The sequence below is a fragment of the Cnephaeus nilssonii genome, assembly GCF_951640355.1.
Source record: "Cnephaeus nilssonii genome assembly, chromosome: 15".
NCBI lineage: Eukaryota > Metazoa > Chordata > Mammalia > Chiroptera > Vespertilionidae > Cnephaeus > Cnephaeus nilssonii.
In genome coordinates, this window is record NC_137086.1 from 44,968,471 (window position 1) to 44,983,474 (window position 15,004).

At 54.3% G+C, this 15,004-nt stretch overlaps 1 protein-coding gene across 2 annotated transcripts in view; it reads right to left on the minus strand.

Moving 5' to 3' along the window:
- SLC4A5 (solute carrier family 4 member 5) overlaps window positions 1-15,004 on the minus strand; it is a gene marked incomplete at its 5' end in the record, with an annotated part of 67,948 nt that overhangs the window by 21,137 nt on the left and 31,807 nt on the right. For both annotated transcript variants that reach the window (XM_079792825.1, XM_079792826.1), the window contains 10 exons: window positions 89-222; window positions 2,230-2,404; window positions 3,498-3,683; window positions 4,060-4,214; window positions 5,169-5,256; window positions 5,924-6,081; window positions 9,191-9,246; window positions 12,140-12,235; window positions 13,570-13,725; window positions 14,737-14,897. In XM_079792825.1, the coding sequence (XP_079648951.1) occupies window positions 89-222; window positions 2,230-2,404; window positions 3,498-3,683; window positions 4,060-4,214; window positions 5,169-5,256; window positions 5,924-6,081; window positions 9,191-9,246; window positions 12,140-12,235; window positions 13,570-13,725; window positions 14,737-14,897 (1,365 nt within the window). The remainder of the gene's footprint in view (window positions 1-88; window positions 223-2,229; window positions 2,405-3,497; window positions 3,684-4,059; window positions 4,215-5,168; window positions 5,257-5,923; window positions 6,082-9,190; window positions 9,247-12,139; window positions 12,236-13,569; window positions 13,726-14,736; window positions 14,898-15,004) is intronic.

Genomic DNA, 15,004 nt, shown 5'->3' on the forward strand with positions numbered 1-15,004 from the left:
AAGACAGCTTTGGACCTGCTCACCCCTGCCTCCCCTTTGGGGTTTTTCCCCCACCCCAGTCTCGGCAGACTGCCCGAGGAACACCTACTTGCTAAAGTCAAAGAGGAGCTTCTCGAAGATGAGGATGGGCCCTGTGCTGCTCAGGATGATGAGAGGCTGTCCCGAGAAGAGGCAGAACAAGAAGCCGGCCATGGCAGTGCCCAGGAAGCTCTCCATCACTCCCTGGGGGCACAAGGAATGTGAGGCTCCGTGGAGGCAGAAGGGGTCTTTTGGCACAAAACAGATCACACCTATCTCACCAGGGACCCAGGCCATGGTGCTCACCCTTTACTCTAAGCCAGTGGTCAGCAAACTCATTAGTCAGCAGAGCCAAATATCAACAGTACAATGATCGAAATTTCTTTTGAGAGCCAAATTTTTTAAACTTAAACTTCTTCTAACGCCACTTCTTCAAAATAGACTCGCCCAGACCGTGGTATTTTGTGGAAGAGCCACACTCAAGGGGCCAAAGAGCCGCATGTGGCTCGCGAGCCGCAGTTTGCCGACCACGGTTCTAGGCCCTCTACTTCCCAAGTTCTGCTCCCCATCTCCTACTCCACAATCCCCCACATCACTCTAATTCCATTGGGATAAAGGTCCTGTGTGACTTCCTTTTGGCACCCCAGGACCTAGGAAACAGGGATGCCAATGGTTCTACTTGTCCCCGTGCCCATTCTACTCCCAGAGGACAGCCCATTTATCCATCCAATCATTCAGTCATTCTACTAGGTGCTTTTGGAGGTTAGACCATTCATTCATTCAGAATTCATTAAGTGCCTACTATGTACCAGGCATTGTGCTAACTATTGGGGACCCATCAGTAAACAAGATCATGCATTTTCAGTCTAGTGGGAGATACAGACAAGTAACCAGGCAATCTCTATACAGCAGTTTCTCAACTTCAGTACTACTGACATTTCAAGCTTGAGAATTCTTCGTGTGGGGGCTGTGCTGTGCATTGCAGGCTGTTTAGCAGCATCCCTGGCCTCTACCTACTAAATGCCAGTAGCACCCCTCCCCAGTTATGACAACCCACACTACCTTAGATATTACCCAATGTCTCCTGGTGGGTCAAAATCACCCCTTGCTGAGAACCACTGCTGAGGAGTGTGAGAAGCTGGGGTGAGGCGAGGGTGCCAGAGGAGCACACAGTAGGAGTACAGGAGTGGTGAGGAAGGCCTCTCCAGAGGTAGATATGTGGAAGCCGATACCCACAAACTGATCAGAGAGGCAGTGGAGTGATGAGAGTGTCCCGGGGAGAGGGGACACTCTGTACAAAGGCTGGACCTGAAGGGAGCATGGCTTCGAGGAACTGAACGATGAAAAAGGGCTGATGGAAATCAATGCAGAATGAGTGTGGCGGACAGGGATCTGAGAAGGGGACACTGGGAGATGAGGTGTGAGAGCAGGTATGACCATGCTATGAGGGCCACTCGGGGAAGCTGGGTTTATGAGTCGGTATGTGGATAATGGGGTGAACCATGGTGTCACCGGCTGTGATGGTAGAACAGCAGGTCTGGAGGGAAGATAGTGGATGCCATGTAGACCCTGTGAGTTGGGGGATCCCATATGGACCCCATATGGATATGCCCAGAGGCAGCTGGATGTTGGACCTGCAGCTCAGGAGAGTGGGGTGGGCTGGAGATAGGGGTTCATCTCAATTTATCTGGGAAACCGTGTCTTCACCTTAATGTTTTGAGCTTTCTAGTGGTTCTCTCTTGAGGGCCCCCTTCAGAGAAGACCCTTGTTTGGAGCTCAGGCTAATGTCTGCTGAGCGGGTGTTTTCCCCAGGGAGGCCTGTATTGTCATGGAAACAGCTTACCATCATTCTAAAAATGTCTTAACTCCAAGTTAAGAATTTAAGGTTGGCGAGGAGAAGGCCACAACCAACAACTCGTTATTTGTGTTGATTAAGTTCATTCAAGCAGTGTGGAAAGTATCCAACAGAGCGGACGATTCCCCTTAAAAGTTTGATTTACACAGGCCTTAAATTTAGTCTTTAGTAACATGATTTCGCCTTGGATCTTTTAAGATCTTGTTACTAACCTTTTGAAGGGTAAAGGATTACTAAAAGTGATGGTCTGAGCCTGGATGGCAGACTTGGTTTGGAGATTTTAGGACAAAGCTCCTTACTGCCACCCAGTGGCAGCGGATTTTACTGAGGTTTGCACGCTCGTCCTGCACACACACCTGGTAATTGTCAGTGGCATCCCCCAGAAGCCCTCCGAAGGTGATGGCGTTGGTGATGCAGCCGAGGTAGATGAAGAGGACGGCGGAGATGGACTGGATGTGGAAGCCGTCGTAGAAGTCACTGAGGAACCAGGGCAGCTTCCTCTTGACATCCAGGCACAGGCCACCGAAGCACCTGCTTAAGACAGGCCCACGCGCTGCTTTCTCACCACAAACACCGGGGCAGGGGCAGGGCTGCTGACAGGAGTCTGCAGCGTCCGGGGTGAGTCAGGGAACTTGACTAGGAGTGGGCGGGGGCAAGGATCTTTCCACCAGAACGTTTAAGACCAGGGAAGAATTCTCCTAGGACGGGAAGTTTGTGGTCGGCGCCATCTCCACGGAGAAGCGTGGTCACAAACAGCGTGGATGGGAGAGGCAAGGCCTGATGGGAATATGCCCTGGGGTAGACCTAACATTCCATGGGGAACGGACACCCGGGGCTCCACAGACGGCCGCCCCCTCACGTCCCTGATCACCCGCAGGGCACCTGTGCTCGGTAAACACGGCTGTGTCCGAATCTGAGGGAGAGACAGCCCTGATCACCACACAGGTTCATTGTGTTCTCCCAGATCTTAACCTCTGGTACCTGTGAATGTGACCTCATCTGGAAACAGGGCCTCGGTAGGTGCAGTGAAGCTAGGATGAGGTCAGTGGGGTGGGCCCAAATTCAATGTGACTGGCATCCTCATAAGAAGAGGAAAACGCCATGTGAAGACGGGAGAGGGAGAACGCCGTGTGACAATGAGGCAGAGGCGGGCGCGGCGCAGCTGCTGCCAGGGAACACGAGGACTGGCGGCACCACCAGAAGCTAAGAAGACGCAAGGGAGCACTCTCCCCAGGGTCTCAGAGGGAGCACAGCCCTGCTGACCTTCCGACTGGGAACTTCTAGCCTCCAGAACTGCGAGAGAATACAGTTCTGTGGTTTAAGCCACCTCGTCTCTGACACTTGCTTGTGGCAGCCCCAGAAGACTAATAGAGGTAAAGGGGCGTCTGAAGAAAAGTTTGGTTCCTCCATCACTGTGCTGGGTCCCGCCTGTCCTCTCCTGTGGGAACCCCTTTGCTGGGTGCAGGAGGGGCTTTGAGGGTGTGAGGAAGAAAAGAGTGCAATGGCCAGACCCCGGGCCAGACCTCAGGGTGCGGAGTGGGCGCTGCAGGGAGAGGTGGGGGAGGTTCCTACAGGGAGGGTGGGAAGGAGACACATGTAAAGGATGCCAGGCCTGGGTGGGCACCTTCCTGTCCAGATAAGCTCTTCCCCGATTTCGTGCTTGGCCGGCATCTCTCTGTCATCCGTGCTGCTCCCTCCGCCGACCCCACCACCGCCACCGCCACCTCCAGGGCCTCCTCCTGCAGCCGCACCGCCTCCCGCCACAGAGCCGTTCATCTGGCCTAGCTCCGTCAGGGAGAACACGGATTTCCTGGAAGAAGAAGGGGGACATGGGGCAGTGTGGCTCTCAATCCTGGGAAGGATCCCCCGCCCAGGACTGTCCCCAGAATACCTCTTATGTCTCCAACAAAAATTATAAACTATCTTAAAATACAGAGAAAAGCGTGGAAAATGATAGAACAATACCCACACACAGGTCACCCAGATTTTATAGATGTTTAAATTCAGCATTTTTGCTTCTGATTTTTTTTGGTAGAGATAAATAAAGTGAAACTGGGGGGAAAAGGTATAAACCCCAATATGCTGACATCTTCCTTTTAAATCCAAAAAGAGGAAAGAAAGGGCCAGACTTGAAGTTTCCTTTGTGCCACTCCCTGCCCTCGCCACCCCTCCGTTCACGTACTCACCTCTTGTCTGCAGAGGGCACCTTCTTGGGGGGCTCGATGCGGATATTTGGGTCCCATTCTCCAGGGGGGAGGACGATGACCTCATCCAGAAACTCGTCGATGCCAGCGATCAGGTCTTCCCGATTGCGGGCTTTATAGGCCACGTCGCTGAAGAGCTGGCCGTGAGGAGGAGGAGAACGTCAGCTCTCTGCCCGACGTCTCCGTGTTACCCACCTCACGGGAGCACGCCGGGAGAAAATCGCGTTGATCCGTTGCTCCTGCTGCCAATTTGCTCTCAGATTTTGAAATGAGAACAACAACCCGGCAGGTGATACAAGGCCACTGGGAAACAGCAGCCTTGAGGGCAGCTGATCCCTCTTGGATATGAAGGCCAGGTCTCCGCGGTCCGGCTGTCGGACTTTTGTTGCGGGGCAACCTTTCTGCTTTCAGTTTTGCACAGAGCACGCTCATTAGAAGACCTGTGCAGAGCCCGCCTGGGAAGCTCAGCTATTTCAAATCTGTTTGTAACTTCCCAGCCTTTCATCCTTGGAGGGTCGGTTGCCTCATTCCACCGTGTCTCCAGAGTGTTCGTTCTGACTTACAGATCTGATGGGATCCTGCCTGTGGTTAAAGGCCTCTAGGCTGCCCATCACTCCTGGGAGAGTGCACTCTCGGCTCCGCCCACAGGCTCAGCGTGGTCTCTGACTCGCCTCTCTGTGCCACCTCCTGCTCTCGAAGCTCTAACACTGAGCCTACATTGAACCACTTCCACCCAGCTCCTCTGTCTCCCAACCTTGGCCCCCGTTCCCTTTGTCTGGAATGCCTGCCTCCCAGGCTCATAGTGGGTCTACCTACCTCCTCCTGCTCATCGTAGCTTTAAAGCCCCTCATGTGTGAAGCCCACCAGGACTTCCTGGATTATAGGTCTGTCTCCCCGCCCAGTTGACGCTCCTAAAGGGCATCAACTATTATGAGGATGAGTATTCCCTCATCCTCATAATCCTCAGCACCTACACAGAGCCTGGCACACAGCGGGTACTCGATATGCCTATTGGATAAATGAATGAGTGAAGGCTCAGTGCTTGATTCAGAAGCCATGACATTGGGAATAAGTTTCTCGTTGCCACTTACATCATCTACCATGAGGGTGGCAATGGCTCGGCCAATTTCATTGTAGGACTTCGCTCTCCCAGAAGGTCCCAGCAGTATGAACAGAAATCTGCAAGGAGATGCAGCAGGAGGAGGAGGAAAGTGAGAAGGAAAAACAGAAGCAGGTGAAGAGAAGGGTTCTCTGGCTCCAAACAGTATCCATTCTTAACTTCTTAACTGGCTGTAAACTTGTCCATTCCTTCTTTAAAAAATTTTTTTTTAATTGATTTTCAGAGAGAGGAAGGGAGAGGGAGAGATAGAAACATTGGTGAGAGAGAATCATTGATCAGCTGCTTCTTGCATACCCCCTACTGGGGATTGAGCCCGCAACCCGGGCATGTGCCCTGACCAGGAATTGAACCATAACCTCCTGGTTCATAGGTCGACACTCAACCACTGAGCCACACCAGCTGGGCCCCTTCCCTCTTTTGACGCCCATGTTTGCTTTGGAGAGACATTTCCTCTTCACCCCCACAGCTCTCCCTCGAGCGTCCTCACTGTGTTCTGGTGTCCCAGGGCCACCAACAGCATCTCTCCCAGCTGTTGGCTCCTGCTTTCGAGTGATTGCTTTAAATAAATGCTCTAAAACTCTTCCCAAGTCAAATGACTTCCCTCCCAGCCAATTCCCTGTTGTCCCTCTCTGTTTTGGGGTTGTCTCCATCAGCACTGCATGCTGACTGCATGGACAGCTAGTCGCCTGCAGGCAGTCGTGGGGGGCAGATTTCAATGGCCCTCACCTGGTGGGGACGGGCACCTCGGTCACCCCTCCCAGCATGGCCGACTGGATGAGCCGCACGAAGGCGATGAAGGGCTGGTCCAGGAAGTCCACCTCCCCCACGAGCACGTTGGAGGCTTCTGAGTCCTTGGGGATCTTCTTCATGAATTTGTTTTTCCGCTGGTCAAGGAGGGAGAACGAGGCGCCCATGGTTACTCACCTGCAGGGGTTCCAGCTCTCACTCCCTCCCCTCCCCTTCAGATGGCTGTGGAGCCCTAACTTGGAAAAGTTCCCCCAGCCTGTCCCTGTGTAGACGGGGAGGAGCAGGCAACGACTTGATCCCTAAGACATTCCTTGATGAGTAAAAACTTTGCTCAACCGAAGTGTGAGCTGAGGACTTGCTGGGTGTCCGGTCTCATCCTGCAGCCCCTGCGGTTCAAGCAGAGGGACTCTCGGCCCTTGCACTGCAGCTTCCCACCCCTCCCCCTCTGCCTTCACCTTGGGTGGCCGCGGAAGGGATGGGCCCCCTTCTGATGGCCAGGCCGATGCACCATGTTTTCCCTTTGCCCACCGCTTCCTGGCTCACAGGAACCCCTGGACCACACCTCCAAGTCTGTGGGAGACTTCTGGGCCCCCAAGTCACCCCGAAGGGACGTCCTAGGAAACTCATAGCTTCTGAGACTTTACAACTGAGACTTTCCAGGTGCCCTCTGGCCAGACCCTCTGGCCAGTGTCTGTGCAGAGCAGGAGGTCAAACAGAGCAAGGGGCTGATGGGAGAGGTGCTGGAGACAAGTCCTCTTCCCAAGCATATTCCCACCGCCTGCGTTTATGACGCCATTCCTCCTGGGCCCTCTTTTACGAAGAAAATGCCCAGGGAGGGTCACATACAAGCTCACATCTTCGGATGCACTCATTTTTCAGATCGCTTTCCCTCTGGGCAGCAAGGGGATGGGCCGGGGACAGAGACAGCTTTGTAGAGAGAGGGTGGAGAGGGAGCATCTGGGAGGGCAGGGCTGGTGGAAGTCCACAGTGGCCATCAAAGGAAGAAAGGGCCCAGAAGTTAGCGGTGAGCACTTCAGAGAGATCCTACGGACCCCACAAGCTTGCCACCCATTTCTCGTAGGTCTCTCCTGTGGGCACAGAAATGCCCGTTTCCCATAAGCTCAATGTCCCCGATTCACACTCATGGTGGGTGTGATGCCCACGGGGCCGGGTGGCCTCCCCGCATGAGAAAGGGCATGTGAGCCAGGGCTGCACCCTTGTAATCTTTTACATCCCACCCCAAAGGAAAACTCTCTACAGCCACCCAGGCAACAGCCCCACGGACCCGAACGCAGTGAGAACAAGCGAGGCCAGCAGTTAGCGGGAAGGCCAGAGTCCTCACAACTCAGAAAGTCCCTTTGTCCCAGCCAGCCAGCTGATGGATTCATAAGCAGCGTTCTTCAGGATGGAGGGCTTGGTGTGCCAGGGCAGCCGCAGCCCCCTGCCCGCTCTGTGCCCACAAGCATCAGGCGGGGAGCAGGTCCCGGAGATAGGAGGAGCGGAGGGGTGGCAGGCGTGCCCTGGAGAAGGAGTCTTTGAAAGCAACAAGGCTTGGGAGCAGCCCAACAGCACACTCATACTCCAGGGGAGAAGAGGAGCTGAAACGGGGCCGTGGTCCTCCCTGGCAGGTGGTGACAGGTTTGGTAGAGAGGCCGGCTGGGGTGGGGACACCCCAGAAATGGGCCATGCTGCCGTTCTGGCCCCCTGGCTTGGCCATGGTTTGGACCAGGGCTTTGCTGAACCCATAGGGAGTCTGGTCCAGCTCTGTCGAGTGACCACACACAAGTATTGTGTCTGAATCCAGAGTTGGTTCCATAGTGTAATGGTTAGCACTCTGGACTCTGAATCGACCCTCTGCTTCACCGGGAACCCACAGACTGCCCAGGGCAGGCGTGGAGCTGTGAAGGAAGAGCCTGCAGAGCAAACGCCTCTGGGTTTGAACCTAAAGAGCGCCCACTGGCGGGCAAACCGCTGTTCCCACAACAAGCCTTTGCTGCTGCAAATAGTACCGAGAAGCAGTATCAGCTGATCAGTCAGGAGAGCTGGACGTGGGACGTGGCTCCAGTCCCTAAATCAAGGCAGCATTGCCTGGGGAAAGTGACAGCTGCTACTCTTATCACCACTGAGACATTTATTAAAATTGACTAGGCAATGCTTCCTTATCTTGGCCCCGCTGTCTGTGTGCTAAAGTGGGGATCTCCTCTAAATAATATCCCAGAATACTCAGTGCTGAGTCACTTCCAAATTAAGGGCTCTCGGCAGACTGTCTGGGTCAAGTCATGGTTCTGCTGCATGGACTTGGGCGTGTTATTTAACTGCGTTAAGGTTCGATGCTCTCCCCAGTAGATAGGAGATGATATAGCACCTTCACGATGCATGGGTGGTGCGTGCAGTGTGTGGGTTTAAGTGTTGGTTGATGCTGTTATTATTGTTATTTTACTATTTGGCCACCAAACGGTCCTCGTGATACTGATGTGAGGGGCTGCTTTTGTTTTGCCGGCTACCAAACTTGGGGTGCCCTGAAGGCCAGGCCTTCGCCCAAGGTCCTGAGAAGCCTTCACCAAATTTCAGGTCTCTTTCATCACCTTTCTCCCTATCCTGGGGGCACAAGCCAGGGGACCATGAGACTCTGCCCCTGAGGTGTGCAGGGGTTGGAATTGAGGGGGTTCCTCTGGGCTTCCCCAAGGGGCGGAGCCACAGGGTCCCCGGGCTGTGGGCCTTAGAACATGGACTCAACCTGTTGTAGGAAATCTCATCGAGAGATGTCAGCCAGGCTGGTGGGAGACAGGGGCTGCCTTTATCCTGGCCCAGCCCAGGAGGAGACGCGCTGTTGGGCGGTCCCAACGATTCGCTACCACTGCTGTCCCCACAGGGAGGCCCCACTGCGAGTCTGTACCCCACTCCATCTTTAGAGGTACTTGTGCACCATACAGCAGGGGAAACTGCGTGCTGGTCTCTCTCCAACAAATCCCAAGCTCAGAGCCATGCTTCTCTGGCCCCCACCCCTCCCAGGGCCAGGCACAGAGCCAGTACTTGGGGTTCAGTCAACACCCAAGCGATGGAGTGGGCAGAATCACCAGGCAGCCCAGAGCACGCCCCCCCCCCCCCCCCCCGCCATGTCCTTCCTGGAGACTCCCGCTCCTTCATGAGCGTGGAGCCCTGCCCATAGGGGTTCCCTGCCCGTGGAACCAAAGGCTTCTTCCTGCCCTGGCCCCTCACGGCAGCCCAGTGCAAGGGCTTCACTACCTGGTCTGGGTTTTGGGTGCGAGGAATATCATTCATGCTTCTGCTCTGGACGTGACCTAGGAGAGAAGGAAAAGAAGGCCCATCAGGGGAAGCCAGGCTCTCACAGGTCCTTTCCCTACACGTGCTTTCGTCTTCATAAGCAAAGGAAGAGCCCCTCTCCCCTGATCCTGCAGCCCCCTGGAGCTGGCCTCCACTCTCTTTTCTTCCCTCCAACGGCAGCTCTCTCTCTCTCTTTAAATTTTAATTTATTAATATGGATTTGTTGTTCCACTTATTTATGCATTCAGCAGTTGATTCTTGCATGTGCCCTGACTGGGGACGAACCCAAAATTTTGGCCTATTGGGACAACGCTCTAACCCAGTGGTCGGCAAACTCATTAGTCAACAGAGCCAAATATCAACAGTACAACGATTGAAATTTCTTTTGAGAGCCAAGTTTTTTAAACTTAAGCTTCTTCTAACGCCACTTCTTCAAAATAGACTCGCCCAGGCCGTGGAAGAGCCACACTCAAGGGGCCAAAGAGCCGCATGTGGCTCGCGAGCCGCAGTTTGCCAACCACGGCTCTAACCAAATGAGCTGCACAGCCAGGGCTGGCGGCTCTCTTAAGAGAGTTGCCAGACCCCAGCTTCTACTTCTCCCTTCTCACTACTCAATCCGCTGTATTCTTATCTCTACCCTCACCCCCTTTTCATGGGCAGAGACCACCTTCTGGGCAGAGACAGAGATGTCTGTTCTGTGCCAGACCCTGGGGGTGGGGAGGTGTCGCTAAGCTTGGACTTTATTGGAGAGAGAAGACGAGTTTCACCTCCATCCTCCATGATCCATGTGAGTCTTTTTCTTTTTATATATATTTTTATTGATTTCAGAGAGGAAGGGAGGGGGAGAGAGAGAGAGAAACATCAATGACGAGAGAGAATCCTTGATCAGCTATCTCCTGCATGCCCCCCCACTGGGGATTGAGCTTGCAACCCAGGCATGTGCCCTTGACCGGAATCAAACCTGGGACCCTTTAGTCCACAGGCCGACGCTCTACCCACTGAGCCAAACCAGCGAGGGCCCCATGTGAGTCTTTAAAAATGGCTAGGGATTTGGGCTGGTAGAGGGAGGGAAGGTGGTGGTGAATTATTTGGATAGCTCAGTAGTTCCCCTCTGTGGTTAAGGCAGGAGAAGCTCAGCCAGATCCAGGGGACACTCTCAGACCTGTTACTTCTGGCTTTCTGCGGCCTGGGTGTCCCCTCACTTCCAGAACATGCTCCCTTGGCGCCCCTCCTCTTACTTCCATCCAGATCCTCTCCTGCTGGCCTCCCCCGAGGGCCCTGTTTTGCCCTCGTCCCCTCCAGAGACTTCAAGCCCTCCATCCTTGCTCAGTCACACCACTCCTGTCGCCGCCACGCCCACATTTGGGCTGAGGAAGCCCAGGTGGGGTCTCCAGTCCAGATCTCTCTCAAGTAAAAATCTGATCATGGTCTGCCCCTGCTTAAAGCTTCTCCGGGGTCCCCATCGGAATGAAGGCCGGGCCTTTCTGCAGGGTGCAAAGGCCCCTTCAGGGGGACCCTCTTTCCCGCAGGCCTTACCCTCCTCACTAGCGAACCACTATATCCAGACCTGGATACACAGCACCCTCCACAGCGCCTTCCCGCACCTGCTGTTCCTCTCCTTTGCGTAGAACACCCTTCTCCTTCCTGGAAAACGCCTTCCAATTTATTCTTCAAGTCTCGGGAATAGCCCCTCCTCACTGAGCTTTCCGGGGCGCCACCTGCACACATGCTGTAATCGCTCATTCATGCCTTTGGTCGGGGTCCCCACCCCTGCAGCACAGCGCAGGGGAGACCTCTTACACAGCGAATAACTGAAGACCTTCGCTGCCTGCTCACTGCTGCCCCCTGGCGCCCCGACGTGCAATAACCAAGTCCAGGGGGAACTAAGAGGACCCAGGGTCACTAGGAATGGAGAAAAAAGCCTGTGACAAACTGCAGCTGAGGCCTCGGACAAGGGCCACAGCTCCTCCGGAAACACCCCTCAGGCCTGGTAGGGGCACAGGCCTAGGCTGCGTTTGCTCACATCTTGGCATTTTAGTGAAAGTCTTTAAAGGAAAATAGGATTGCTATTTTCACACTGCTTTTTCTTTTCATTTCCCAAGTCCCCTCTTTTCTTTGCCTTGAAGCTCACCCGTCCTGTTCATCTCTGAGGAACTGTCTGAAAAAGCCCCGTGTGCAACCAGGCACCTCCCGGCACTCAGGGGCTGTGACTGCCAGCGTTTCACTGTCCTGGTGGCTTGAGACTGTCACCCAGTGATGGGAGCATTCTCTGTCCTGGGGGGATAGGGCGGGGGGGGGGGGGGGGAGATACCTCCCATGTTTTTCATTCTGTTTCTAGGAAGGCTTTTTACCAAAAACAGGGCTAATGATCAATTTGATGAAAACCAAGGTATAAACTAAGTTACAAATGCCTAGCACATAGGATTGGGTAGTGATTATGTCAGGACTTGATTTAGAGCTGCATTTTTTTTCAGAATAATTATATAGAAAATCATGGTAGTAGCCCTAGCCGGGTTGGCTCAGTGGATAGAGCATCAGCCTGTGGACCAAAGGGTCCCAAGTTCGATTCTGGTCAGGGCTCGTGCAGGAGGCAACCAACCGACATGCTTCTCTCACATCGATGTTTCTCTCTGTCTTTCCCTCTCTCTGCCACGCTCCCTAAAAACCAATGGAAAAATATCCTCGGGTGAGGAAACTAAAAATGTATGGTGGTAAATGAGGCTCTGAGAGTAGACCAGCTTTCGGGTGAAAGTTAGAATTTTCCTGGCTCCTGTCCTGAGAATTCTAGACAGGTCCCGGGCTTTGTCTCCTCGGCCTCTGAAAGAATATGGAAGCCAGCATTCCACAGCTGCACAGCCAGGACCAGGCCGTCAGGAAGAAGCGGTGGCGCAGTGGCGGGAACACACTCACACAGGTGGCCGTAGCTTATGCTTGGCTGCATCCTCAGGTCCTCCGTGGAGCGGTGTAGGCTGGGGCCGGCCGGGGGGCTCCGGGCTGGGCTTCGACCTGGGAGGAGGAGCAGAGAGGGTTTGCCTTGGCAGCCGGGGTTTGCCTCCCCCGTCCGTGTGGTACTAAGTGTATTGTCATTTCTCCCAAATAAAGCGGGACTACAAGACCTGTCTTTTCTCCTTCCAGGAAAGAGGGTGTTTTTGGTAGTTCTGTTTTTTGTTCTTGTTTTGGGGGCTTTTTTTTTTTTTTTTTTTTTGAAGCAAGTTAACAGTCTGAACAAGATTAAATATTTGTACTGTTGAAAGTGAGAGAGATGACCAAGTGCTCAAATAGGCACAGGTGTTGTAGATGGCCTGGCTTTATCCCGGATTGCACCTCTGGCTTGGCTGTGTGACCTTAGGCAAGTAACTTAACCTCTCTGTGCCCCAGGCTTCTCGTTTGTCAGATGGGGATGATGAGAACAGTACCTAGTCACGGGTTATCGTGAGGAGGAAGCGAGTCACGCTTCAGTGCTGGAACATGGTAGGTACCACGTGTGTGCCTGCAGCTATTAGGATACGCTAAACACTCCCCCATTTCAGACGGTTCATAAAGAAATTCCTCAAGGCTCAGTATTTAGCTACTTGGTTCTGAGGACTGCATTTCTCCGACAGGTCCAGCGAGGCTAGTAGTGTCTGGGCATCTCAACTCTGGGATGTCAAGATGGAGGGTGGCAGGTTTGAGATGTGTGAATGGAACAAGCCACTCTCCCCAATGCTCCCCCCGTCCCTCCACCCCCCGCCTCTGCTAATCAGAATGACCAGCTGCCAGGCTTATCAGACCTGGCACCCTGAGATGGCCCAGCCCCTTCCCCCATCTCACTGTGCTTCACTTTCTCTCGGGGCTCTAGGCTCTTCTTGGGGGGCTCAGTGGGGAAAACTTTAAGCCCTTAGCATAAACACACCATCTCTACAGCATTTCCAACCCTGACTGCACAGGAGAGCTTTCTAAATTCCCCGTTTCCAGGCCACACCCCAGACCAACTGAATACAGCTCTCCAGGGTGGGACCTAGGCATGAGGACACATATCATGCCCACCCTCAACCCCTCCACCCCCTCACTCTCCCCCCCCCCCCGCCCCCGGGATCGCAAGGCACAGCCCAGGCTGAGAATCAACAATCTTCCTAGAAATGGTTCGGCGCTGGGGGTGGGGACAAACCGGGGTGTGGCTGGGGTCCCTGCAGGCCTGCTAGAGAAGGAGGCTAAGGAACCCCCAGAACGTCTCCAGCTGTGTGAAGTGCAGGAAGCTTCCAAGGTGCCCGGACTCTCACTGACCGGGGCTCGGCCGGCACCAGGGCCTGGCACCAGCCCCCTCCCCCGGTGCCCAGGGCCCCCAGCATGGCCCGACTCACTGGTGGGGGAGGAGACGGACTTGCCGATGTCCACCAAGGAGCGGTGGATGGGCTTCTTGGTCTGGTGCCGGTGTTTCCTCAGGAGGACGTAGCTGACCCTCTCCCGGAGCTCCGGCCGCAGCAGGCCATCCTCGATTTGCTTCTCGATGACGTCATCTAAGGGGAACAAACACGCCTCGTCCGTCCAGAACCGGACAGAACGGGCAGGGTGGTGGGGTCTTCCGCTCCATCTGTCATTTGTGGGATTAAAAGGGAGCTAAGGAGGCAGGATGCGGACACAGTCCCGGCTCTTCCCACAAACTGCTGAAACTCGGGCACATCACGAACCCTCAGCCTCCCCCGTGTCCGTGGGTGTGCATGTGCGCGCACGCGTGGGTGTGCATGTGTATGTGAGCAGAATCCTCTGCTCTATCAATTCTATTGTCAAAAGTAAGTGAAATCAGCCCTGGCCGGTGTGCCTCAGTGGGCTGGCGTCATCCTGTGTGCAGTGCACGGAAAGGTTGCGGGTTGGATTCCCAGCCAGGGCACAGGCGGGGTTGTGGGCGGATCCCCCGTAGGGGGCCTGCAGGAGGCAGACCACTGATGTTTCGCTCTCACATCAATGATTCTCTCTCTCCCTCTCTCTCTTCCTTTCTCTCTCTCTCTCAAAAATCAATTTTAGAATATATATTTTTAAAGTAAATGTAATCATATACATATGGAAGTACCCTTAGAAGCACACAAGTACCATGTTAATTAAAGGATTTCAGTCCTAACACGAATTCTCTTTAGGAAAGTATTTTGGGCAAAATGTTTCTGGCAACATTGAATGTGCTAGAACAAAATTCACAAAAAGTCTGAGCGATGACAAGGCAAGCCACCCCCTCCCTCTGCCACTCCACGAAATGGGAGCTAATTTCCTAAAGAGGAATGATGATCCGTTCACCCCGCGGGACCCAGGTTGCCGCGGCCACAGGTATCTGCAACTACACGAAGAAGCCCTCTCCCTGTTGCCACACTGCATTTCAGAGGATGCCCTTTTCCTCCGCTGGAACTCTATGGGGGACTGAACCTTGGAGCCACTGCGGCCTCAGGCAGTGTCAGAGGTGAGAATGGACTGGGGATGGGCAGGAGGCGGGAGGGGGGAGAGCTGCCCTGGTTTTGGGGGCCTCCGCGGTCCCCACTCACCTATGATCTGTGGTAAGGAGCCGCTGTCCAAATCGAGCAGCACCGTTCCCGTCTGCAGGCAGGTCCGGAGCTCGAAGAGGCTGTGCAGGGACAGTGTGGCCACGTGGGGCTTGCTCCAGCGTTCGCCTCCTTCCTCCACCTTTTCTTCAAACTTTATCCACCTGGAAGGGGTAAGGATGGGGCTCAGCGGGGCCCCTAGCTGGGTCTCCTCAGGAGAGGGTGTTGGCCTGCAAGTTATTCTGTGCACGGCGTTGGGGTGTTGGCTGTA